Source organism: Mobula birostris, chromosome 3 (genome assembly GCF_030028105.1).
Source record: "Mobula birostris isolate sMobBir1 chromosome 3, sMobBir1.hap1, whole genome shotgun sequence".
Classification (NCBI taxonomy): domain Eukaryota; kingdom Metazoa; phylum Chordata; class Chondrichthyes; order Myliobatiformes; family Myliobatidae; genus Mobula; species Mobula birostris.
This window is the reverse complement of record NC_092372.1, coordinates 219170553-219195508: the sequence shown is the minus strand read 5'-3', so window position 1 is coordinate 219195508 and position 24956 is coordinate 219170553. Positions and strand designations below refer to the sequence as shown.

General features: G+C 44.4%; 1 protein-coding gene across 1 annotated transcript; it reads right to left on the bottom strand.

The window, feature by feature from the left end:
* Nucleotides 1-21934: 21934 nt before the first annotated feature.
* Nucleotides 21935-24401, bottom strand: LOC140194796 (5-beta-cholestane-3-alpha,7-alpha-diol 12-alpha-hydroxylase-like). The gene has a single exon (XM_072252079.1). The coding sequence runs from the start codon at nt 24399-24401 to the stop codon at nt 22884-22886; it is 1518 nt and encodes a 505-aa protein (XP_072108180.1). The 3' UTR covers nt 21935-22883.
* Between the last annotated feature and the right edge of the window lie 555 nt (nt 24402-24956).

Sequence of the window (24956 nt, the reverse complement as noted above, 5' to 3'; positions counted from 1 at the left end):
CTTCTGAAAATCCAAGTACAATACACAATATCCACTGATTCTCATTTGTCTGTCCTGCTTCTTATTCCTTCAAATAATTCCAGCAGATTTTCCCTTAAGGAGACCATGCTGACTATGGCCTAGTCTATCATGTGCCTCCAAGTACCCTGAAACCACACCCTTAGCAACTGACTCCAACATCTTTCCAACCACTGAGGCCAGACTAATTGGCCTGTAATTTCCTTTCTTCTGCCTCTCTCCCTTTTTGAAGAGTGGAGTGACATTTGCAATTTTCCATTCCTCCACAAACATGAATTGATTCATGAAAGATCATTACTAATGCCTCTGCAATCTCTCAGCCACCTTTTTCAGAACCCTAGGTGTAGACCATCTAGTCCAGGTGACTCATCACCTTTAGACCTTTCAGTTTCCCAAGAACCTTCTCCTTGGTAATGGCAACTTCACACACTGCTGTCCCCTGACACTGTCAAACTTCCAGCATACTGCTAGAGTCTTTCACAGTGAAGACTGTTGCAAAATAACTATTCAGTTCATCTGCCATTTCCTTGACACCAGTACTACCTCTCCAGCATAATTTTCCGGCAGTATGATATTTACTTTTGCCTCTCTTTTACACATTATCTATCTCGAAGAAACTTCTGGTATCCTCTTTAATATTGTTGGCTGGCTTCTCTGTGCCCTCTCTGAAACTTCCATGTCCTTCTTATAATGAGGCGAACAGAAATGAACAGATTTGAAAAAATAAGTGGGGCTTGTTGGGCCTTCAGAATCAGAATCAGAATCAGGTTTATTGTCACCGGCGCGTGACCTGAAATTTGTTAACTCAGCAGCAGTTCAATGCAATACATAATATAGATGAGGAAAAAAAATAATTAATTACAGTATACACATATTGAATAGACTAAAAAAAATGTGCAGAAAACAGTAACACTTTATATTTAAAAAAAGTGAGGTAGTGTCCAAGGCCTTGAGCCTTGGGGCTCTCAATGACGTTGAGATCAGGGGGATAGATACTTGTGGTGAGAAATGTGAGATTTAAAAAGTGAAAAGGGCCAATCAAGACTTTCTGTTGAGTTTGAGATTGTTTGGGTTATTGGCCAAGGAAAATAAAAAGTTAAGTTTAGGTGGAGCAGCCTCAGTGGGAATAGACAGGGTTACATAAGAAATAGGAGCAGGAGTAGGCCATCTGGCCCGTCGAGCCTCCTCCGTCGATCAATAAGATCATGGCTGATCTGGCCAAGGACTCATCTCCACCTATCTGCCCTTTCCCCACAACCCTTAATTCCCCTACCATGCAAAAATCTACCCAACCTTTTCTTAAATATACTTACTGTGGAGGTGAAGCAGTGGAGGTTAGAGTGAGAAACTGGGGCTTTGGCACACGAGGCTACGGTGAGACGAGAAGGTGGCTTGGGTGAGATTTCTATTGTTTCTTTTTCTTTATTTATTAGTGCCTCGTTAGAGCAGCGAGAATGGATCCTAAGGGAGTGGTCTGCTCCTCTTATAAGATGTGGGAGATCTAGGAGACCTCAAATTTCCCTGATGACTACAGCAGAAAGACGTGCATCTGGTTACAGCTCCTTATAGACCCTGCTAGAAATGGGATCTGGATGATCTACGCCTCATTCTTGAGAATTAGAAGTTGATAGACAAGAGTTCTAAGTTGTAGCTGGCTGACTAGCAAGAGAAGGAAAGTCAGACATTGCAGAGAACTCCTGTGGTCATTCCCCTCAAAATCAAATAAACCTCTGGTTACTATTGGTGGGGGGATAGGGGGGGAATGATCTACCAAGGGAAAGCTGCAGCAACCAAGTCTCTGGAACTGCATCAGACTCTGGCTCATAAGGGAAGGGAGAAGAAGAGCAAATACTGTAGTTAAGGGAACAGACAGGAGATTCCATGAATGTGAAAGAGACTCCCAAATGGTATCTTGCCTCCCAACTGCCAGGCTCAGGGATGTCTCAACGGAAGGGTGAATGGCTGGAAGTTGTGGTTCAATGCTTCCATTTAATATAAGAGAATGTATACAATATACAACCTGAAATTCTCAGTCTCCACGGACATCTTTGAAACAGAACAAAAACCCCAAAAAATGAGCGATAGAAAAAAACATAATCACTCCCAAGGACCTTGACCCCTCACACGCACAAGCATATTAGTTTCAATGACATAGCTAGGAAAAAGGATAATGTCCTGAAAAGTGACTCTAGGGAGCTAGGTAGCAAGCTGAAAAGTAGAACCTCAAGGGTAATCATCTCTGGTTTGCTGTCTGTGCCACATGCCAGTGAGAGTAAGAATAGGATGATATGGCAGGTAAAAGTGTGGCTGAAGAATTGGTGCAGGAGGCAGGTTTTACACTTGTGGATCACTAGGCCCTCTTTTGGTGAAGGTATGATATATACACCTGAACTCAAGAGAATCAAACCTACCAGGTTTGCTAGAGTTGTTGGGTAGGATTTAAACTATTTCACGATCATACACAATTACATTTCCTTTCTGATTTCTGATAAGGACAGAGTTGACAACATGGAGTTTGTAATATTTGTCTGCAGATTTTAGAAATGGCTTATTTATACTGTTTTTATTGAAAAAACGATTGACTCACTATGTCGTATTCCAAAGAAGAAAAGGCCTTGAAGTGAAAAAGAACTGCTGGTTCATTTAAAGTGAAATGGCTTAATGAAACAGTAGAAACTGCTCCACCGAAAGCTCATGAGGTCAGGGATATGCAGCAACAGAAAGTATTTATGTACAATACAGGAACTGGTATTACCTGCGTGTATTATCGCGGTTGCTGGAGAATGCAAGTGGGAAGAACTGGAATGATGTTTAGAAACTTGACTTTTGAAAGCGTTATTTAGCAAGCAAATCACATACGGATGGTATGTAATAAGACTCATTCATGTGTATTATTTTATTTCATAGAAACATAGCAAAACATAGAAAATAGGTGCAGGAGTAGGCCATTTGGCCCTTCGAGCCTGCACCGCCACTCAATATGATCATGGCTGATCATCCAACTCAGAACCCTGTACCAGCCTTCCCTCCATACCCCCTTGATCCCTTTAGCCACAAGGGCCGTATCTAACTCCCCCTAAATATAGCCAATGAACTGGCCTCAACTGTTTCCTGTGGCAGAGAATTCCACAGATTCACCACTCTCTGTGTGAAGAAGTTTTTCCTAATCTCGGTCCTAAAAGGCTTCCCCTTTATCCTCAAACTGTGACCCCTCGTTCTTTCTTTTAAACAATGAACAACAAATTGAACTTGGTAGTTTATTATCCTTAGAATTGCTTCAGGTTTACTTTCACTTAAAATTTCAGTGTGCTTATGTTGTTGTCACTGCGCAAAAAACTGCACAGCGCAAGATTTTTACGCACACTAGTTATTACAAATTAGAGGGAACACTGATGGAAACCAGAGCGATGGAGCAGTTGACGTAAAGATAGATGCAACATGTGGAGAGACCATGAGGAAGACTGGCAATGGATAGGGCATAAATGCAGTTGGATGGATGGATTGTCCACTTTAATGTGAGAAGTATCATAAACATGGATGATGAATTTAGAGCATGGATCAGTACACGAAACTATGGCATTGTGACCATTACAGAGACTTGGCCGTTACAAAGGCAGGCATGGCTGTTGGATAGTTAGATGTTTCAAAAGGGACAGGGAGGAAGATACAAGAGGTGGGGGAGTGGCATTGGTAATTAGGGATAGTATCACAGCTGCAGAAAGGGAGGACATCTTGAAGGGATCATCTACTGAGTGAGTGTGGGCGGAAGTCAGAAACAGAAGAACAATCACATTATTGGGAGTATTCTATAGACCCCCCGCTATAGCAACAGAGACACTGAGGAGCAGATCGGGAAGCAGATTTTGGAAAGGTGCAAAGTAACAGGGTTGTTGTTATAGGTGACTTCAAATTCTTTAATATTGATTGGTACCTCCTTAGTGCAAAAGGTTCAGATGGGCAAAAGTTTTAGGTGTGTCCAGGAAGTATTCATGACACAGTATATAGAAACATAGAAACAGAGAAAAAAGGTGCAGGAGTAGGCCATTCGGCCCTTCGAGCCTGCACTGCCATTTATTATGATCATGGCTGATCATCCAACTCAGAACCCTGTACCAGCCTTCCCTCCATACCCCCTGACCCCCGTAGCCACAAGGGCCATATCTAACTCCCTCTTAAATATAGCCAATGAACTGGCCTCAATTGTTTCCTGTGGCAGAGAATTCCACAGATTCACCACTCTCTGTGTGAAGAAGTTTTTCCTAATCTCGGTCCTAAAAGGCTTCCCCTTTATCCTCAAACTGTGACCCCTCATTCTGGACTTCCCCAACATCGGGAACAATCTTCCTGCATCTAGCCTGTCCAATACCTTTAGGATTTTATACGTTTCAATCAGATCCCCCCTCAATCTTCTAAATTCCAACGAGTACAAGCCCAGTTCATCCAGTCTTTCTTCATATGAAAGTCCTGCCATCCCAGGAATCAATCTGGTGAACCTTCTTTGTACTCCCTCTATGGCAAGGATGTCTTTCCTCAGATTAGGGGACCAAAACTGCACACAATACTCCAGGTGTGGTTTCACCAAGGCCTTGTACAACTGCAGTAGTACCTCCCTGCTCCTGTACTCGAATCCTCTCGCTATAAATGCCAGCATACCATTCGCCTTTTTCACCACCTGCTGTACCTGCATGCCCACTTTCAATGACTGGTGTATAATGACACCCAGGTCTCGTTGCACCTCCCCTTTTCCTAATCGGCCACCATTCAGATAATAACCTGTTTTCCTATTTTTGCCACCAAAGTGGATAACTTCACATTTATCCACATTAAATTGCATCTGCCATGAATTTGCCCACTCACCCAACCTATCCAAGTCACTCTGCATCCTCTTAGCATCCTCCTCACAGCTAACACTGCCACCCAGCTTCGTGTCATCCGCAAACTTGGAGATGCTGCATTTAATTCCCTCATCCAAGTCATTAATATATATTGTAAACAACTGGGGTCCCAGCACTGAGCCTTGCGGTACCCCACTAGTCACCGCCTGCTATTCTGAAAAGGTCCCGTTTATTCCCACTCTTTGCTTCCTGTCTGCTAACCAATTCTCTATCCACATCAATACCTTACCCCCAATACCCTGTGTTTTAAGTTTGCACACTAATCTCCTGTGTGGGACCTTGTCAAAAGCCTTTTGAAAATCCAAATATACCACATCCACTGGCTCTCCCCTATCCACTCTACTAGTTACATCCTCAAAAAATTCTATGAGATTCGTCAGACATGATTTTCCTTTCACAAATCCATGCTGACTTTGTCCGATCATTTCACCGCTTTCCAAATGTGCTGTTATCACATCTTTGATAACTGACTCCAGCAGTTTCCCCACAACCGACGTTAGGCTAACCGGTCTATAATTCCCCGGTTTCTCTCTCCCTCCTTTTTTAAAAAGTGGGGTTACATTAGCCACCCTCCAATCCTCAGGAACTAGTCCAGAATCTAACGAGTTTTGAAAAATTATCACTAATGCATCCACTATTTCTTGGGCTACTTCCTTAAGCACTCTGGGATGCAGACCATCTGGCCCTGGGGATTTATCTGCCTTCAATCCCTTCAATTTACCTAACACCACTTCCCTACTAACATGTATTTCGCTCAGTTCCTCCATCTCACTGGACCCTCTGTCCCCTAATATTTCTGGAAGATTATTTATGTTAATGTCACTGAAAGCTAATGTCACTGATCCTTCAACCTGATGAAGGGTCTCAGCCCAAAACGTCAACTGCTTATTCCCCTCCAGATGCTGCTTGACTTGCTGAGTTTCTCCAGCATTTTGTGAATCTGAAAGAACCCTATGGCATTGAAAAAGGATTCTCACTGAAAGGTACAAAATTATTTCCTTATCTGTGTGTGATCTGATTTCCCTGAGGTTGCATCAGTTACATCCAACTATGAGTCGAGAGACTGACCTCTAGTGCTTGTGGTCAAGCTTCCTGTAACTTCATTGACTGTGGTCCCTGTTTTTGTCCTTCCTAGACTGTTCAGTCAATATCATTAGTTTTAATTCTCATTTTCTATAGCTGCAGAAATGCAGTGAACAATTATTAGCAAGAAGAAAATATCCAAAAGCTGACAAATGTTTTTTTTAGAATGGGCAGCATCTGTTGTCCACTCCTAATTTCTCTTAATGTTTTGGTGAGCCTCTTTTACCATCTACTGCTTTCCTTGCCTGTCATTACTGTGCAGCTTTATCAGAAGTTAATTAAGAGTCAACCAAACACCATGCAGACTTCTTTCCCGAGAGGAAAGTAGTTGTATTTTCTTTTGCAGCAATCCACTAGCTTCATTGTCACTATGGCTGATACCAGTTCTCTAAAAAATTCAATTTTTATTAGCCTTGAATTTAAATTACATCAAAATGGGTCTGGAACTTGACCCTTCAGGGCAATAGTTCAGACCTTCAGTTTAACAGCTGTACATCATAAGTACGACGCTACACACAGCACCAACATTTTCATGAACTTTGTGTGTCAAGTGCATTTTAAACATATAGCAGAAATATCTATGTATGCATGGGTGTATATGCTTTTATATAGTCTATAAGTATACTTCTCTCAGAACTCAATAAATGTTTGAATATATACATCCAGTAAGCTTGTTAGTTTTTTTTTGTTTCTTGTTTTAAACTACATTTTGAATCTGCTACTGTTCATTGGGTGCTGTTGAATATTTCTCTGTCTAAATTTGTTAAGCAAGGTTACGGATTGGTTACAGTCTGACATCTATGAAGGCATGAGTAGTGTTGACTTCGGACAGGGGAGATTTATGAAAAGGTTGTCTGGATTTGCCTGTTCTGTTTTCTACATATGAATCAACCTTGCTACACTGTTATTTTGACTCCCACCCATCTGCCTCATGAGTTGAAACCCTCCTGAATGGCAGTGGCTAACTAACATCCTTGCAAGGATAGTAGTCTTTCTTTAGTACAGGTGCAACCCATCCTTTTTGTACAGCTCAGTACTGCCCAGTAGAGCCTTCAATGATCCTCTCTCCTGTAGCATCTCTTTAGCCATGCATTAATCTGGTCTATCTTCCACATGGAATATTTCCAAGATGAGACCCATAGAAGTCACAGAGTATTATAGCAGAGAAATAGGCCTTTGGCCCATATAGTCCCGCTGTTCTGCCTAGTCCCACCTACTTGCAACTAATCCATATTTCTCCAAACCCCTGGCATCCATATTATCTATCCAACCTTCTCTTAGATGTTGCAATTGAACCTACACCCACCATTTCTGCTGGCAGTTTGTTTCATGCTTATACTGTCCTTTGAATGAGGAAGTTCCCCTTTAAGTATTTCATCTTTGATCATAAACCTGTGACCTCTAGGTCTAATGTCATTCAGCCTGAGAGGAAAACCAAAAACAGTGCATACACTTCCGATTTTCAATTTTCCACCTAACTCCTTAAACTTCCTTTGCAGGACCATAAATCTTTTCGTACCTATGTTGTGGTTGGTAGTACCAACATGGTTCACAACCTTAGTGTCTCATATGCTCACCCTCCTCTTTCAGAGGCTCTTGCACAGATACTTAATGTTCAGGAAGTTTCTTCATAGAATACACACATGTTAAACTTATTTCTGTGAATATTCAGCATCAGTGACCTGTGAGATCAAATTCACTGGCTTGTGGCCAAGTTGGCGACCCAGTGAATTGTCCTTATTTCTTTTCCAATGGAGTGCTGCAGCTTGTTAAAAAATTGTCCCATTTTCACCTCAACTGGCAGATTTGTGTATGTTTCTCGGAAATTTCCTCTTGAAAGATACAATGGAACCTGCCTCCACCATACCTGCAGGAAGTGTGTTCAAACTGCAAACACGCACTGCGTCGAAAAGCTTTTCTTCACATTCTTTCTCCTTGCATTATAGCTGTGTCCTTTGTTGTGTGACCACTCCATCAGCGACAGCAGCCTGCTGCAATGCTCTCTATCCAGATCATTCATCATTTTATATATCTCCAATGCACCTAAACCCATTGTCACTGCTACAGATATAAGATCATTTATCTGGATAATGAACCCACAGAATGCATCTGGCCCTGATGATGTCTGCGGCTGTGTCCTTAGATCCTGTGCTGATAAGCTGATGGGGACACTTCCAGACATTTTTTAACCTCTCCCTGTTTCATTCCACTTGTTTTAAGAAGACCATTATCATCCTGGTACCTAAATCGGAAGTTTGAAAGGAGGTGATTTCACTCAGCACACATCAAAGTTGCTGGTGAACGTAGCAGGCCAAGGCAGCATCTCTAGGAAGAGGTACAGTCAACGTTTCAGGCTGAGACCCTTCGTCAGGACACTTCACCAGCAACTTTGGTGAACTTCGTCGTTCACCAGCAACTTTGATGTGTGTTGCTTGAATTTCCAGCATCTGCAGAATTCCTGTTGTTTGATTTCAGTCAGGTCCACTGCCCGAGGAGAAAAAGGGAGCAGCAGGTTGGGGAGCGTAATAGACTTTGACCAGTCTGAGGGGATCCAGGAGTGCTGCTATTAACTGTTTGAAGAGAGAAAGAGAGAGTTATTTATCACTGATGGTTTGTTTTGAAAAGAGAGAGAGAGACGAAGATTAACGGTTGGACTGTCCCGTCAGGGCACGGGAGGTAACTTTGGATTTTTACTTTGGAGATAACACCGGGCAGCTCGAAGGTTGCTATGGTGACTGACAGCACATTATTGATGTTACCTTCAAGGACTTGTTGCCTGCTTGCATTTCTTTACAGACAAAGGAAGGAGGGACTCTTTGAATGACAGGTGATTCTCAGCACGGGAGATAAATAGGAGGTCAGATGATACAGACCTCAGACATATGATCTGGATGCTGAATGAGCATTGCTGTGCCCACAGAGAAAGCAGGTTTTGGAGGATCGATCAGGCGGATCGATCCAATTGCTCTTCCAGTGAAAATTCAAAGGCAAGACCGGTGGGGAGTTGTCCACGTGTCTGACCTTGGCCTGGGTAGATAGCTCCACCACACCGAAGTACGGTGCCCTCTGTTGTTAAGTCACAGTCGGTGACTTGTGAAAGATTTCGGAGGACGACGAGAAGATCAACGGCAATAGCTCACCTGAAGACTCAACTCACTCCCTCTCTCGCTTCTCAACTACATACCACGAACTGAACTGAACTTTACTCAACATCGTAAGACTGTATCTTTTTACCCCTAGACATAAAGAAGCTTGGTTTTTCATACACATATTCCCACACTTACTAATATGCTTACTTATATATATAATCATTGCTAACCTGTTTGATTTATCTACATTTATTTTACAGTATTGCGTAGTTATTAATAAATATTATTAGTTTATAGCAATACTAGACTCCAAAGAAGATGGCGGCGCGCCTGCGTGTGCGCAGCCCTCCGGTGAAAAATGATATCGTATCTGTTAAATAGGGGCCGTGAACAATTCTGATTTGATGGAGAATAGACGTGAAAGCACAGAGGAACATCTGGAGAAATTTCTGAAACGCCCATTCGCTGCTGTCGTTACTGCGTGGTCGGGAATCTTTCGGAGGGTAGGCCTCAAAATCCCTGGCCTTGCCTGCTTTTGGTGACCGAGAAGGAGGTCGAATCGTTCGGACAGAGATGGCACTCAGTACTCGGTGTCGGAGAGCTGATCAGAACTCGAAGTTTTCGGGTGACTCAGAGTTGGATTGTGGTCGGCTTGGCAGGGAGAGTTTTTCTTCCTTCTCACGTCTGCGTGAGATGTGGGACATTTGAGAAACTTTGAACTTTACTGTGCTCATGGACTTCTTCATCAAGTTATGGTATTGTTGCACTGTTTGTAACTATATGTTATAATTATGTGGTTTTGTCAGTTTTTTCAGTCTTGGTCTATCCTGTGTTTTGTGATATCACACCGGAGGAAATAATGTATCATTTCTTAATGCATGCATTACTAAATGACAATAAAAGAGGACTATGTGTCTTCATAATCTAAAAAAAAAAGTGTTTTCCATCTCTGCTGGTTCTTTATTCCCGTCACAGGGTATGTGACACCAGTGACCAATCGTGTTTGAGATTGATTAGTAAGGACAAATTAAAGGAAGGCAGAGGCAAGCACATGAGGCCATCATCGCAGCAGCCGTCGTCTGAGTGGACAGAGTCACAGTGGTGATCCTGAGACTTAAGCTCTTCAAGGCTTCAGTGAAGAGAGGCTTCAATCAGAGAAAGCAAAGAAAAGAAAAGCTGTAGGTTAAGATTTTTTACTTCCCTTCTTTATATCTGCTCAGCTAGGACAGTAGAGATGCTAAAGAGGATAACTGAATTCTCCTCTTGCAGGATGTGGGAAGGGAGGGAGTCCTCTAGTGTCCCTGACAACTACAACTGTGAGGAGTGCATCCAGCTGCAGCTTCTAATAATCCGCGGTAAGGAGTTGAAGCTGGAGCGGGATGATCTCCAGATCATTCGGGAGGCTGACGGGGTGAGAGATAGGACGTATAGGGAGGTGGCTACACCCAAGGAGCAGGACACAGAAAATTGGGTGACAGTTAGGAAGGGGAAAGGGGTAAGGAGCTAGTAGAGTACTCCTGTGGCCATCCCCCCTCAACAACAGGTACCACTTTGGATACTGGGGGCGTGGTTTGACCTAACAGAGGAAAGTCACAGAGGTCGGGTCCCTGGCACTGAGTTTACCACTGTGATTCAGAAGGGAAGCTGTGGAAATAGCTGATTAATTAGTTAGGGAAATGGACAGGAGGTTCTCTGGGCAAGAATGATTTTCCCAGATGGTATAGGCAAGTAGGAACAAATATGAAGTTCAAGAAATGTAAGAGCATGCTTAGGAAAGAAATCAGGAAGGTTAAAAGAAGGCATGAAGTTGTTCTAGCAGGCAAGGTGAAGGAGAATCTCAAGGGTCTACAGCAATGTCAAGAGCAAAAAGATTGCTAGGGACAAAATTGGTCCTCTGGAAAACCAGAATGGTAGTCCATGTGTGAAGCCAAAACAGATTGGAGAGATTTTAAATGTATTCTTTGTATACGCATTTACTTGGGAGATGGATATAGCATCCATAGAAGTGAGGAAAAGTGGTATCTACATCATGGATCCTGTAAAGATTACAGAGGAGGTGTTTGCTACCCTTAGGTAAATCAGGGTGGATAAATCCCTAGGGCCTAACAAGGTGCTCCCTCAGACCATACACAAGGCAAGTGGAGAAATTGCAGAGATACTTAAAACATCCTTAGCAACAGGAGAGGTACCAAAGGATTGGAGGATAGCCAATGTTGTTCTGCTGTTTCAAAACAAGCTCTAAACAAAAACTAGGAAATTATAGGCCGCTGAGTCTGACATCAGTTGTAGGAAAGCTATTGGAAGGTATTCGAAGGGACTGGACATATAAGTATTTGAATAAACATGGACTGATTAAGGATAGCCAACATGGCTTCATGCATGGAAGGTCATGTCTAAACAATCTTTGAGGAAGTTACCAGGATAAAGGCAAGGCAGTGGATGTTGTCTACATGGACTTTAGTAAGGTCCCGCATGGGAGGATTGTCAAGAAGGTTCAGTTGCTTGGCATTCAGGATGAGGTAGTAAATTGGATTAGACCTTGGCTTTGTGGGAGAAGCCAGGGAGTGGTAGTAGATGGTTGCCTCCCTGACTGGAAGCCTGTGATTAGTGGTGTACTGCAGGGATTGATGCTGGCTCCTTTGTTGTTTGTCATCTATATAAAATTATCTGGATGATAATGTGGTTAACTAGATCAGCATATTTATGGAAGACACCAAGATCTGGGGTATAGTGGACAGTGAGGAAGGCTATCATGGCTTACAGTGGGGTCTGCATCAGCTGGTAAAATGGGCTGAAAAATGGCAGATGGTATTTAATGCATACATGCGAGGTTTTGCACTTTGGTAGGACCAACCAGGGGATGTCTTACACAGTGAATAGTAGGGGGCTGAGGAGTGTGGTAGAACAAAGAGATCTGGGAATACAGGTCTGTAATTCATTGAAAGTGGTGTCATAGGTAGACAGGGCCATAAAGAAAGATTTTGGTACATTGACTTTCATAAATTCATGTAGTGAGTACAGGAGATGGGATGTTACATTGAAGTTGCACAAGATATTGGTGAGGCCAAATTTAGAGTTTTTCATGCAGTTTTGGTAACCTACCTGCAGGAAAGATGTAAAGAAGATTGAAAGAGTGCAGAAAAAAAATTACAAGGATGTTGCTGGGTGTGCAGGACCTGAGTTATAAGGAAAGATTGAATAGATTAGGACTGTATTCTTTAGAATTTAGACGACTGACAGGAGATTTGTTAGAGGTATACAAAATTATGAGGGAATAGATAGGGTATATGCAAGCAGGCTTTTTCCACTGAGGTTGGGTGGGACTACAACAAGAGCTCACGGCTTAAGGGTGAAAGGCGAAAAGTTTAAGGGAACATGAGGGTAAACTTCACTCAGAGGATTGTGAGATTGTGGAATGAGCTGCTAGCACAAATGGTATATGTGAGCTTGATTTCAATGTTGAAGAGAAGTTTGGATAGGGACTGTACATGTATAGCAGGGATATGGGGCTATGGTCCCAGTGCATGTCATTGGGAGTAGGCAGTTTTAATTGTATGGGCATGGACTAGATGGGCAAAAGGCCTGTTTCTATGCTGTACGTCTCTATGACTCTACGTCAAACAAGGTAATGTGCCTTAAGGAGTTATGGGAAAAGGCAGGTAGGTGGATCTGAGTCCAAGCCCAGATCAGCTATCATCTTATTGAATGGCCTATTCCCGCTCCTATTTCTTATGTTCTTAATAGCTACCACCCAGTGGCTTTGACATCCGCCATCATGAAGTGCTTCAAAAGGTTAGTCATGCATGATTGGCTCAAGCCTCTCAGACCACCTTTTCCCACTGCAATTTGTCTACCACTGAAACAGGTCTACAGCCAATACCATCTTCCTGGCTTTCAAATTTCGAAGTAATTTTATTATCAAAGTACATATATGTCACCACATACAACCTTGAGATACATTTTCTTGTGGGTATACTCAATAAGTCTTTAGAATACCACAACGGAATCAATGAAAAACCGTCCAACTCATGCATTCAAACATATCGCAGAAGACAACAAGCTATGCAAATACAAAAATAAGAAAGAAAAACAAACAAATAAACAAACAATGAACATCAAGAACATGAGATGAAGTGTGAACATTTCAATGATGGGGCAAGTGAAGCTGAATGAAGTTACTCCCTTTGATTCAAGAGCCTTATGGTTGAGGGGTAGTACTGTTTCTGAAGCTGGTGATGTGAATTCAGAGTACCTTCTTCCTGCTGGCAACAGGGAGAAGGGAGCATGTCCTGGCTGGTGGGGATCCGTGATGATGGATGCTGCTTTCCTGTGATATTGTTTCATACAGATGTGCTCAATGGTGGGGAGGGCTTCATGTGTGATGGGCTGCGCTGTATTCACTACTTTTTGTAGGATTTTCCATTCACGGGCATTGGTGTTTCCACACTATGCTGTGATGCAGACAGTCAATATACTTTCCACAACACAACTATAGAAGCTCGTCAAAGTTTTAGATGCCATGCTGAATCTCCGTAAACTCCTAACGAAATAGAGCAACACACACAAAATGCTGGAGGAACTCAGCAGGCCAATTTGACATTGTGGCCCCTGCCCATCCCCCACATGAGTCATCCTGTTGTCGGCCCCCAACCAACACATATTCCACACTCCCCTCCTACCCCTCCTCACAGTCCCCCACCCTGCTCTCATAGCTATACCCCTTCCCCACACGAAACCACCACGGTGGGCTTCACAGCTGAACAGGTGAGAAGACAGCTGAAACGTCTCAACCCAAGCAAGGCTGCAGGACCGGATGGTGTCAGTACCAGGGTGCTCAAAGCCTGTGCCCCTCAGCTATGTGGAGTACTTCGCCATGTCTTCAACCTGAGACTGAGGCTCCGGAGGGTTCCTCTGCTGTGGAAGATGTCCTGCCTCGTCCCTGTGCCGAAGACGCCGCGCCCCAGTGGCCTCAATGACCACAGACCGGTGGCATTGACCTCCCACATCATGAAGACCCTGGAGAGACCTGTTCTGGAGCTGCTCCGGCCTATGGTCAGGCCACACTTAGATCCCCTCCAGTTCGCCTACCAGCCCGGACTAGGAGTTGAGGATGCCATCATGTACCTGCTGAACCGTGTCTACGCCCACCTGGACAAGCCAGCGAGCACTGTGAGGGTCATGTTTTTTAACTTCTCCAGTGCATTCAACACCAACCGCCCTGCTCTGCTGGGGGAGAAGCTGACAGTGATGCAGGTGGATGCTTTCCTGGTGTCATGGATTCTTGATTACCTGACTGGCAGACCACAGTACATGTGCTTGCAACACTGTGTGTCCGACAGAGTGATCAGCAGCACCGGGGCTCCACAGGGGACTGTCTTGTCTCCCTTTCTCTTCACCATTTACACCTTGAACTTCAACTACTGCACAGAATCCTGTCATCTTCAGAAGTTTTCTGATGACTCTGCCATAGTTGGATGCATCAGCAAGGGAGATGAGGCTGAGTACAGGGCTACGGTCGGAAACTTTGTCACATGGTGTGAGCAGAATTATCTGCAGCTTAATGTGAAAAAGACTAAGGAGCTGGAGGTAGACCTGAGGAGAGCTAAGGTACTGGTGACCCCTGTTCCCATCCAGGGGATCAGGATGGACGTGGTGGAGGATTACAAATACCTGGGGATACGAATTGACAATAAACTGGACTGGTCAAAGAACACTGAGGCTGTCTACAAGAAGGGTCAGAGCCGACTCTATTTCTTGAGGAGACTGAGGTCCTTTAACATCTGCCGGACGATGCTGAGGATGTTCTACGAGTCTGTGGTGGCCAGTGCAATCATGTTTGCTGTTGTGTGCTGGGGCAGCAGGCTGAGGGTAGAGACACTAACAGAATCAACAAACTCATTCGTAAGGCCAGTGATGCTGTGGGGATGGAACTGGACTCTCTGACGGTGGTGTCTGAAAAGAGGATGCTGTCCAAGTTGCATGCCATCTTGGACAATGTCTCCCATTCACTACATAATGTACTGGTTGGGCACAGGAGTACATTCAGCCAGAGACTCATTCCACCGAGATGCAACACAGAGCATCATAGGAAGTCATTCCTGCCTGTGGCCATCAAACTTTACAACTCCTCCCTTGGAGGGTCAGACACCCTGAGCCAATAGGCTGGTCCTGGACTTATTTCATAATTTACTGGCATAATTTACATATTACTATTTAACTATTTATGGTTTTATTACTATTTATTATTTATGGAGCAACTGTAACGAAAGCCAATTTCCCCCGGGATCGATAAAGTATTACTATGACTACTATGACTATGACTATGGAAATAAGTACAGTCAACGTTTCCGGCTGAGACCCCTCGGCAGGACTCTTCCAGGGAAGTAGAGGCGCTGCTGTGCTTTGTTCGTAAGTGTGCTTAGTGCTGGGCCCAGGACAGGTCCTCCAAGATAATAATACCTAGGAACTTTAAAGGCTTTACACTCATCTCTGGAGCATCTGAACTATAAAGGCAGTTGTGTTAGACTATAGTTTGTTGACTACAACTCCACCTTCAATACTATAATTCCAAGCAAACTCATCGCCAAACTCTAAAGAATCACTAAGGATAGGCAGCAAAACCTCCATCACGCTTATTCTTTCCCTGTACACTCATGACCCTGTGGCCAGATTCTGCACTAATACCCATCTACAAATTTGCAGATAATACCACCATAGTGAGTCGGAGTACAGGAAGAAGATTGAGAGCTTAGGATCAGAATCAGAATCAATATCAATATCATTAACACATTTGAAATTTGTTGTATCATGTCAAGTGTACAGTGCAAGACGTAAAAATAACTGTGAGTTACAAAATCTGATAGAGGTGTATAAGATGATGAGAGGCATTGATCGTGTGGATAGTCAGAGGCCTTTTCCCCAGGGCTGAAATGGTTGCCACAAGAGGACACAGGTTTAAGGTGCTTGGAAGTAGGTGCGGAGGAGATTTCAGGGTTAAGTTTTTTACTCAGAGAGTGATGAGTGCGTGGAATGGGCTGCCGGCAATGGTGGTGGAGGCGGATACGATAGGGTCTTTTAAGAGACTTTTGGTTAGGTACGTGGAGCTTAGGAAAATAGAGGGCTATGGGTAAGCCTAGTAATTTCTAAGATAGGGACAAGTTCAGCACAACTTTGTGGGCTGAAGGGACTGTATTGTGCTGTAGGTTTTCTATGTTTCTGAAAAGTAATAAATAGTGCAAAAGAGGAATAGTGAGATAGTGTTCATGATCTCATGGACTTCTCAGAAATCTGATGTCCGAAGGGAAGAAGCTGTTCTTAGAAAGTTGAATGTGCGTCTTTAGACTCCTGTACTTCCTCCTCAATGGTAGTAATGAGAAGATGGCATGTCCCAGATGTTAAGGGTCCTTAATGATGGATGCCACCTTCTGTGATGGCTTTTGATGTTGAGGAGGGTTGTGCTGTGAGGGAATTGGCTAAGTCTACAAGCTTCTGCGGCCTCTTTCGATCCTGTACGTTGGAGCCTACATACCAGGTAGGGATGCAACCAGCCAGAACGCTCTCCACTATACATCTGTAGAAATTTGATAGCGTCTTTGGTGACATACCAAATATCCTCAAACTCCACATGAAGTACAGGTGCTGGTATGCCTTTTTTGTGATTGCATCAATATGTTGGGCCCAGGTGAGACCCTCCGAATAACATGGTGTCATGACAACAACCTTTCCTCTAATGTCAGAAAATAAAAAGAGCTGGCTGTTTACTTCAAGAAGGGGGTTGGTGTATGTGCTCTTGTCTATATCAGCAGCGCTGAGGATGAGAGGGATAAAAGCTAAAAGTTCGTTGAAGTGAACGTATCCCATAACCTGTCCTGTCCAGCCATCTTGATGTCACGGCTAATAAAGCTTATCAGCAGCTCTACTTCCTCAGGAGGGTAAAGAAATTTGACTCTTAGCAATTTTTAATCGATGCATCGTAGAAAGTTTTCTGTCCAGATGCATTGATGAAGGTTAAGGGTGTTGGGAAAGTAAGAAATGATACTCTGATTCTGGTAGCGGGTTAAAATTAGGTGCCAGCTTGTGCACGCTCTGTTCGGTGAGAAGTTGGAAAGACTGTCCTTGACTGAGAAAAAACTGCCTTCAGTGTTTTTTTAACAACTCACAGCTGTCCCTTTGAGAATGATCTGTGAGCTGTATTCACGCATGTTGCATACATCATGTCTTATGAGTTCACATATTGATCTATGTTCCCACCTTTTGTCTATTTAAGTTTTACTGATACTAGCGCGGAAATCAATGAAGCTAGGGGCCCCCTGATGAGAGAAAGAAACCATTTTGAAAAGATTAGTATGAGATCGATCAGATGGGAGAAGGCTATTTTTTTGGCCAGGTCTACTGATAAGGTCTCTCCCTTAAACCCCGAACAAAGCGACTCTTTAGGAGAAGTAATTAAACGACTCGCACCCGTGTGTTTGATTGTCCCGAGGCGATGCAAAGAACTGGGACGTTGGGTGGTGTCTGTTAAAATAGGCCAGCCTAGTAAACAACATTCATATAGAATGAGTAATTCAGTGACTAAAGGGCTGACGAACACAGAGGTGTGTATTGGCAATTTAATAAGGCTGTCTGAATGCAGCTTGATAGTGAACCTTGAAAAAAATGAGTTCGGCCACGCGAAGGTCACTTACCTGGGAATTGTGGTGACACAGGGGCAGCTGGCAGCGATGCAAGCTACAGTGCAGGCTATCGCTGACCTCCCAACCCCGACAGACAAGAGGGCCCTCAGAAGGCTCTTGGAGATGGTGGGGTACTGTAGGAAGTTTTGCAATAACTCTGCGGTCACTACCCCTCCCCCTCCTACTAAGCCCTTGCGAGAGAAAACTAGGTCGGAATCGGACGACCCTTGTTATTGTGGTCCGGGACAAAACCAAATGAGAGGTTACATTGATCGCAATTCATCAGTGTTTTTGGCCACTATGAAGTTTGCTAAATTGGAGCCTGGTCTAAGGGATTATTAATAACACATATAAAAGGGACGGAAAATGTGATTGCTGACTGTCTGTCAAGGTGTTGACAACTTCAAATTCTCTGTATTAGCCAAATAGCTGATAAAGATGTATATTTGTGTGTATCAAATAATGTACTCATGTTTGTAATTTTTACCCCGGTAAAAATCCTTAAAGGGGGGAAGTGTGACGAGAATACACATAAATTAAGAGGTTTGCTGGCCTGGGTTAGCACCAGCGGCATCAGCAGTTGGTCTGCCACCTGTCCTCAGGGGAGGGAGAGATAAGGAACACAATCAAGCAGCATTTGGAGATGTTAATGAAGGAGCCATCAGTCTGGGTATTGTCAAGATCGGCTCCCCCTTTGAACCCTGAACTGTTTGAAGTGATGGACAGGCGATTTGGAGATGTGTAATGAAGGGACGGGCGAGAGAGCTGTCTAGAGCGGCTCCCCCTTTGAACCCTGAACTGTCTGAAGTGATGGACAGGCGATACCCCAGCAGGGGGATAAAAAGGGACAGGTTCGCTAAGGCAAGACACACACCACACCACGAGGTAACGAGACCCTGGAAGCGGTGCCACCCCGCAAGTCGGCGGGTGTCGTTTTGGAAGGCTGGTGGCGGAACCAAGCCTTAAACGCACAGGGTGGAAAGGTACGATCAGCGGGAACCCGGTGTGTGTCCGCCCTTGCTTGGGTGCTGGGTTCATTGCAGAGGATCGACCGCATCTGGAGGAGGGGCCACAGTCGGTGACCTCAGGTGACATCACAAAGGACTCACCCGAAAGCTGCTTGTGAGCAATATCGCAGGTCTGTGAGTGGAAGCCGTTTTGAATGATCATTCGTTCTTGTTCTCTCTCTCCTTTCCCCCACATTGTCCATCGCCATGGCAACGATTACTGCGGACTGAACGAAATTGGACTGAACTTTGCGTCACTTTGAAATTGGTCATTTACCCCTCGACAACGATAGAGCTTGATTGATCCTGTTACCTTAATTCTGTGCACATGTGTGTTTATCATTGCTGAACTGTTGCATTTATTATCCTTTCAATTACTGTGTTGCTTGTTTCTTTAATAAAATTTCTTAGTTCAAGTAATCCAGACTCCAACTGAGTGATCCATTTCTGCTGGTTAGGCAACCCAGTTACGGGGTATGTAACACTCTATACCCTGAGATCCGGGAATGGAATACCGAGGATTATTCCGAGACAGGGAGGGAAGAATCCAATAAAACCCCAGAGTTAATGGCTCCACAAAGACAATTGCCCACCCTAATGCTGCCCAGTCCACGAGCAGCCGAGGATGGACAGTCCTCAGTAATTTCGGTGTACGCATCCTGGAAGCCTCAAGAACTTGCTCAGTATGTCCGCAGTACTCTACAGGTGTATAATGCGACCCCGCAAGATTTATTCGGTCTCTGCAGCATGATTCTCTCAGCTGATGAGGGGCGGAAATGGAAGGCAGAATTAAGATATGAAACCTATCAGGAGTTAAAGGCAGGAATCCATAATGAGAATGAACAGACAAACCAGATTATTGAAGCCCTGGAGAGGGCTCTCCAACAACCGTAAATATCACTAAAGTACTTGATTACAAACCTCAGCCTGAGAAATCGGGAGCGATTTGTGGCCTGCTACGGCACTTCTGCAGGAAACCAAGCCTTTAAATCATGGGAATCCGTACTCCCAGTTTAATGCCTTACTGCTTCAATGCTTATCAATTAAGTTAGCCAACATGATTAAAACTAATACGTAATACGGATTGGCCTGGCAATGACCGAAATCGAATGCGACAAGCTTTGACATATTACTGGGGCCCGGCTTTCGAATCCCGATCAACCCCGAAGGGAACTAATATTAAAGCTGAATATCAAGCAACACACATCAAAGTTGCTGATGAACGCAGCAGGCCAGGCAGCATCTCCAGGAAGAGGTGCAGTCGATGTTTCGGGCCGAGACTCTTCGTGAGAACTAACTGAAAGAAGAGCTAGTAAGAGATTTGAAAAGGGGAGGAGAGGGGGAGATCCGAAATGATAGGAGAAAACAGGAGGGGGAGGGATCGAGCCAAGAGCCGGACAGTTGCCAGCGGGAAGAAGGACGTGAGCGGGCTATATCTGGGGATCAGAAATGGGAACCGAAGCACGGAATGCACGTGGAATTCCAGGGGGGCCCAGTGTGAGGCTTCATTTACAGCCACCACCAGTATGAGGTGTAAACTAGCAGAGTGAAACTTGCTCTGTCTGTTGGAGGTCGAGATTTTAAGCACAGACAAGGGTATCATCCTGGGACTAGTGAACAACGACAGCTTCATCGGTTACCGACTCCCCCAGTGGTGGGCACTTAATCTGGACTCCTCTTCGTTTGAGCTCCCACTGCCAGCTGTTGACCCCCATGTGACCCTGTGCTATGACCCTACGGGGTGCGCCACCGAGGAAAGCCAATATTATGTACCCCTCGAGGGACAGAAGTTCCCAGTCGCGGTGTTTGGAGAGGTTAAAGGAAAAGAGGGCAGTGTATTACTGGCCGAAGTTCTGGATTCCCTTTGGCGACAGACAGGACTGGTGGTTTCCCATACCACCGTTAGGGTTCACCCTGGGTTTAAGCCAAAGAGGCTAGAGTTGTATAGAGCTGCAACATTACCTCGTGGCTCTTGAATGTATACCCCGATCAATGAAGGCCAACATATTGTACATTTTTTAACCACTTTATCAATTTGAGTGACAACTTTGAGGGTCTATGGATTTGGAACACAAGGTAATTATGTTTCACTACACTGCAAAGAATCCTGCCCTTTACTTTGTACTGCCTTCAGGTTTGACCTTCCAAAGAGAATGACTTCATACTTCTCCAGATTGAACTCCATCTGCCATTTCTCAGTCCAGCTCTACTCTATTCTGCATCTGCATCCCTTTTTTCTACACTATCCACACCACCACCAACTTTTATGCAATCTGCAAACTTCCACTTCCTTATCCAAGTCATTTATAAAAATCATAAAGAGCAGGGGCCCAGAACAGATCCCTGTGGAACACCATTGATCACTGACCTCCAAGTAGAATATGTTCCATCTATAACCACCCTCTGTCTTCTGTGGGCAAACAAATTCCGAATCCATGTGAGCTTTTATTCCACTCCTTCCATCCACCTTATCCAGATGAAATGTCTTGACCTGTGCTGTCATCTGCCCAGTTCCCTCCATAGATGTCGCTTGATCTGCTGAGTTCCACCAACTTTTTGTGTGTTGCTCCAGATTCTGAGATATGAAATTGCTTGTGTCTGCAAACCTAAATCACAATATCTGAATGCATGGTGGAGACAAAGACTCTCACAACAGTTAAAGACACATCTAGATGAGCACTTGAATTGTCAGACAGCAGAAGGTACAGTCCAAGGACTGGTAAATGCGATTTGTATGGATTGATACTTCCTGTGAGCATGGAATTGGTGGGCCAAAGGACCTTTCCATTTTGTGTGACTATAATTTCTGCTCTCATTTAACTTTGGTCTCTTCTTACCAAATCCAGCAGTGTGAAGTCATGCTCTTAAAACTGAAAACAACTGCAGATACTAGAAACCTGAAGTTGATACAAGATTCTTCTATAAATGAAACTGTTTCTTTGAACTTTTAAGGTTTTAAGGCAGTCTTAGAATGAGAACACCATTTCTTGTAGCAGTGACCTCAAAAGTGTGTGAGGAATGTTCTGCTTGTGTTTAAGGAATTTGGATACAATATGTGGCAACCCTTGTTATTCTAGAATTCTCATGCAAAGTCATTAAAAGAATTTGAAAAAGTGGACTATTGAGACTAGAATATAAAAAAAATATTAACAGTTTATTTTAATCATTTACTTTTGCTGGTCAAGTACAATTATGAGTTAATCAGGCTTCTCATTACCAATCACATTTTCCTCACCGCAACACTTTTTTGCTTTCTACAGGGATGACTCTCTATGATTTCTTTGTCTGGTCTCATCCATTCAGCTACTCTTCCCAGTCTCCAGCAACTTTCCCCTGTAACCATATGTGGTATCTCTCCAGCTCCTCAATCACCACCACCTGAGGACCTAAATGGACCATCTGAATGAGCCAGAGATTCATCTGCACCTGCTCCAAACTCATCTTCTGCACTTGGTGCTCCAGATCTGGCCTTCTCAACACTGGTGAGTCAAAGTACTGACAAAGCAACTATTTTGCACAGAACCTGTACTCTGGGTGCATGTCATTGCAATTCCCCTGCCCATTCTATCACCAACCTGTCGGACCTCGACCTTCCCTACTGCAACAATGAGGTCAAACACAAATTACACGGCAATCCATATTCCCTTCGGCCCATGATGTTATACCAACCATTTACCCTACTGTAAGATCAAGCTAATCCTTCCCTCCCACATAACCCTCTATTTTTCTTTCATCATGTGTCTATCTGAGAGTCTCTTAAATGTCTCTAATATATCTATCTCTATCACCATCTCTGGCAAGGTGTTTCACACATCCTGTATAAAATCTACTTCTACTCTATACTTTCCTCCAATCACCTTAAAATTAGGCCCCCTTGTATTAGCCATTTCCACCCTTGAAAAAGTCTCTAGCTGTCCATTCAATCTATGCCTCTTATCATTTTATACACTTCTATCAATATGTATATATCTCTTATTTCACTACCCATTGATTCCCCACATATTCAGAAGTTTATCAATCATTTTTAAACTATCAGTGATAAGTGGTTTTGAGTTTTACGTGTTAACCTGGGTAAATAGAACTGGTGTATGCGTTTAGGGAAAAAAAAGTAACAAGCTGCTAACACCTGAAGCGGTATCTGAACTGGACATCGTAAGTAGGCTGCATTATGCCAAAGCCCCAGCGATCAATGGGCGGTATATCCTCCTCGGGGTTCACCAGCTCGAAGTCGAAGTAGCAGAGCATGAGGAAAACAAACTGCTTTAGTTCGTTGGTGGCGAAGAAGCGACCGGGACACATACTGATGCCAGCCCCCCACGGCATGTTGTAATACTTCAGCTTCTGGCCCCTCTTGTAGAAGTCCATCTTCTTTGTCCCGTCCGCATTGAGGAACCGGTCGAACTGGAAGGAGTGCAGCCGCGGATGCAGTTCCTGGTCCATATGTATCGAAAGGTGAGGGAAAACAGCCACCCGGTCCCCTTTCCGCAGCAAGTAACGCCAGCCGTCAGCCATAGACAGCTCAAAGTCCTCCATCACGGTCCTGGACAGTAGTGGAGCGGCGTACATACGCAGGCTCTCCTCCACGGCACTGTCCAGCACCGGAGTCTTCTGCAGCATATCCCGGGTCAGGTTGACCAGTGGCCCGTCCGTCGTCGCTTGCTGGCCGGTCTGCGCCAGCAGCTCGTCCACTTCGGCTCGCACTGCGTTCAAGGCTTTGGGACTGCGGTAAAGGCTTAAGAGGACCCAGAAAGCCGAGGGACCGGTGTTTCCCTGAGACGCCCAGAGCAGCAGGAACATGTAGCGGCTCTGCATATCCAAGTGAACTCCTTCTTCATCCATCTGGCGCTGGAGCTCCGTCACCCAGCCGCTGGTCTGTTCCCGGTTTCTCATTTTCTGCACAGAGAGTAAGCTCCAGAACAGCCTCTTAAGCCTCTCGACTTCCAGCTTCTCCTTGGGCGGGAGTACAGCGTAAGCGAGCCTGGGAAACAGTCGGTCGTATTTCCTGAACTCATAGTAGAGTTGTTCCGAGTTTTCTCGGTCCAGTTTATTAGCACGGTCCTGATCTCCCTTGGTTGGTTCGTTACCGAACAGAGAGAGGTAGCCCGCCCTGAATACTATATTGTAGCAGTAATTAAACAGTCCATCTTGCTTCCATTCTCTGGTAAAGTCCGCAGTCCTGTGAAGCATCACTTTCTGTAGATTTATCATCATGGCTTGGGTCAGAACAACCAAACCGTCCCCCATGAGCTGTTTGTTACTTATTCCCTCCAGCAGCTTATGGTCAGGTTGTTTGGCGTGAAAACCGAATACCCTTTCAGCCAACTCAAATGCAAACTTTTTAAAGTCTAATTTCGATCTCGACACCTTCATCACGGCTCCGTAGGATATCGGGTCCATCAGGAATGTAATATAACAGCCGGCTAGCTGGACTGTGAAGATATCCCCATACTTTTTCTGCATCTCCTGCAGGAACTGCTCTGTGTTCCTTTGGAAGGACAGGACGTGGCCGAACCATGGCAGGTAGCCGGTATCCAGAGGCGGCTCGTTCGGTCCCCTCCTTCTCAAAGCGCCCAGGAGGTAAAGGAGGGCGACGAGAATGATTACCAGGCTCAAAAGAATAAACAGCACGTAAGACATGGTTTGGAAGAATCTGACTCCCCACACTACTGTTCTCAAATCCATGGTGGTGTGGGAGGAATTGTTAGTGTCAGATGACTGCGTTACTTCTCAAGTCAATTATTAACTCAGGAGCTGCTGCAATAGTTGGGAATGAACATGGAACAGAGAACACTACACACAGGAACAGACCCTCTTGTCCACGATGTCCGTGTCCATCAAACTAATGCCATCTGGTCTCTATCGGTCCATTCCTTGACCACTCATATGCCCCTCTGAGTGCTTCTTAAATGCTATCTATCTAATTTGGTTACACCACCTCTGGGCCAGCAAGTTCCAGGCACCTCCCCTTCGCGTAAAAAACTTTCCAACATTAAAGGCATTAAATAAAAGCATGTTATCCTTGCACACTGCACAAATAAAAATGGCTTTTCAGAGATGGCAACATAGATTGATGAAGCCATCCTTATTAATGTTATCTGCATGGACCCCATTAAGGCCTTTAAAGGGTCTCATATGGAGAATTAGACAAACAGTTGAGAGACCATAACATCGAGAATAGAGGGAGTTAGGACA

Bases quoted from the DNA above. Each gene is read 5' to 3' on its own strand.
- LOC140194796 (XM_072252079.1), bottom strand. From the start codon at position 24,401: ATGTCTTACGTGCTGTTTATTCTTTTGAGCCTGGTAATCATTCTCGTC.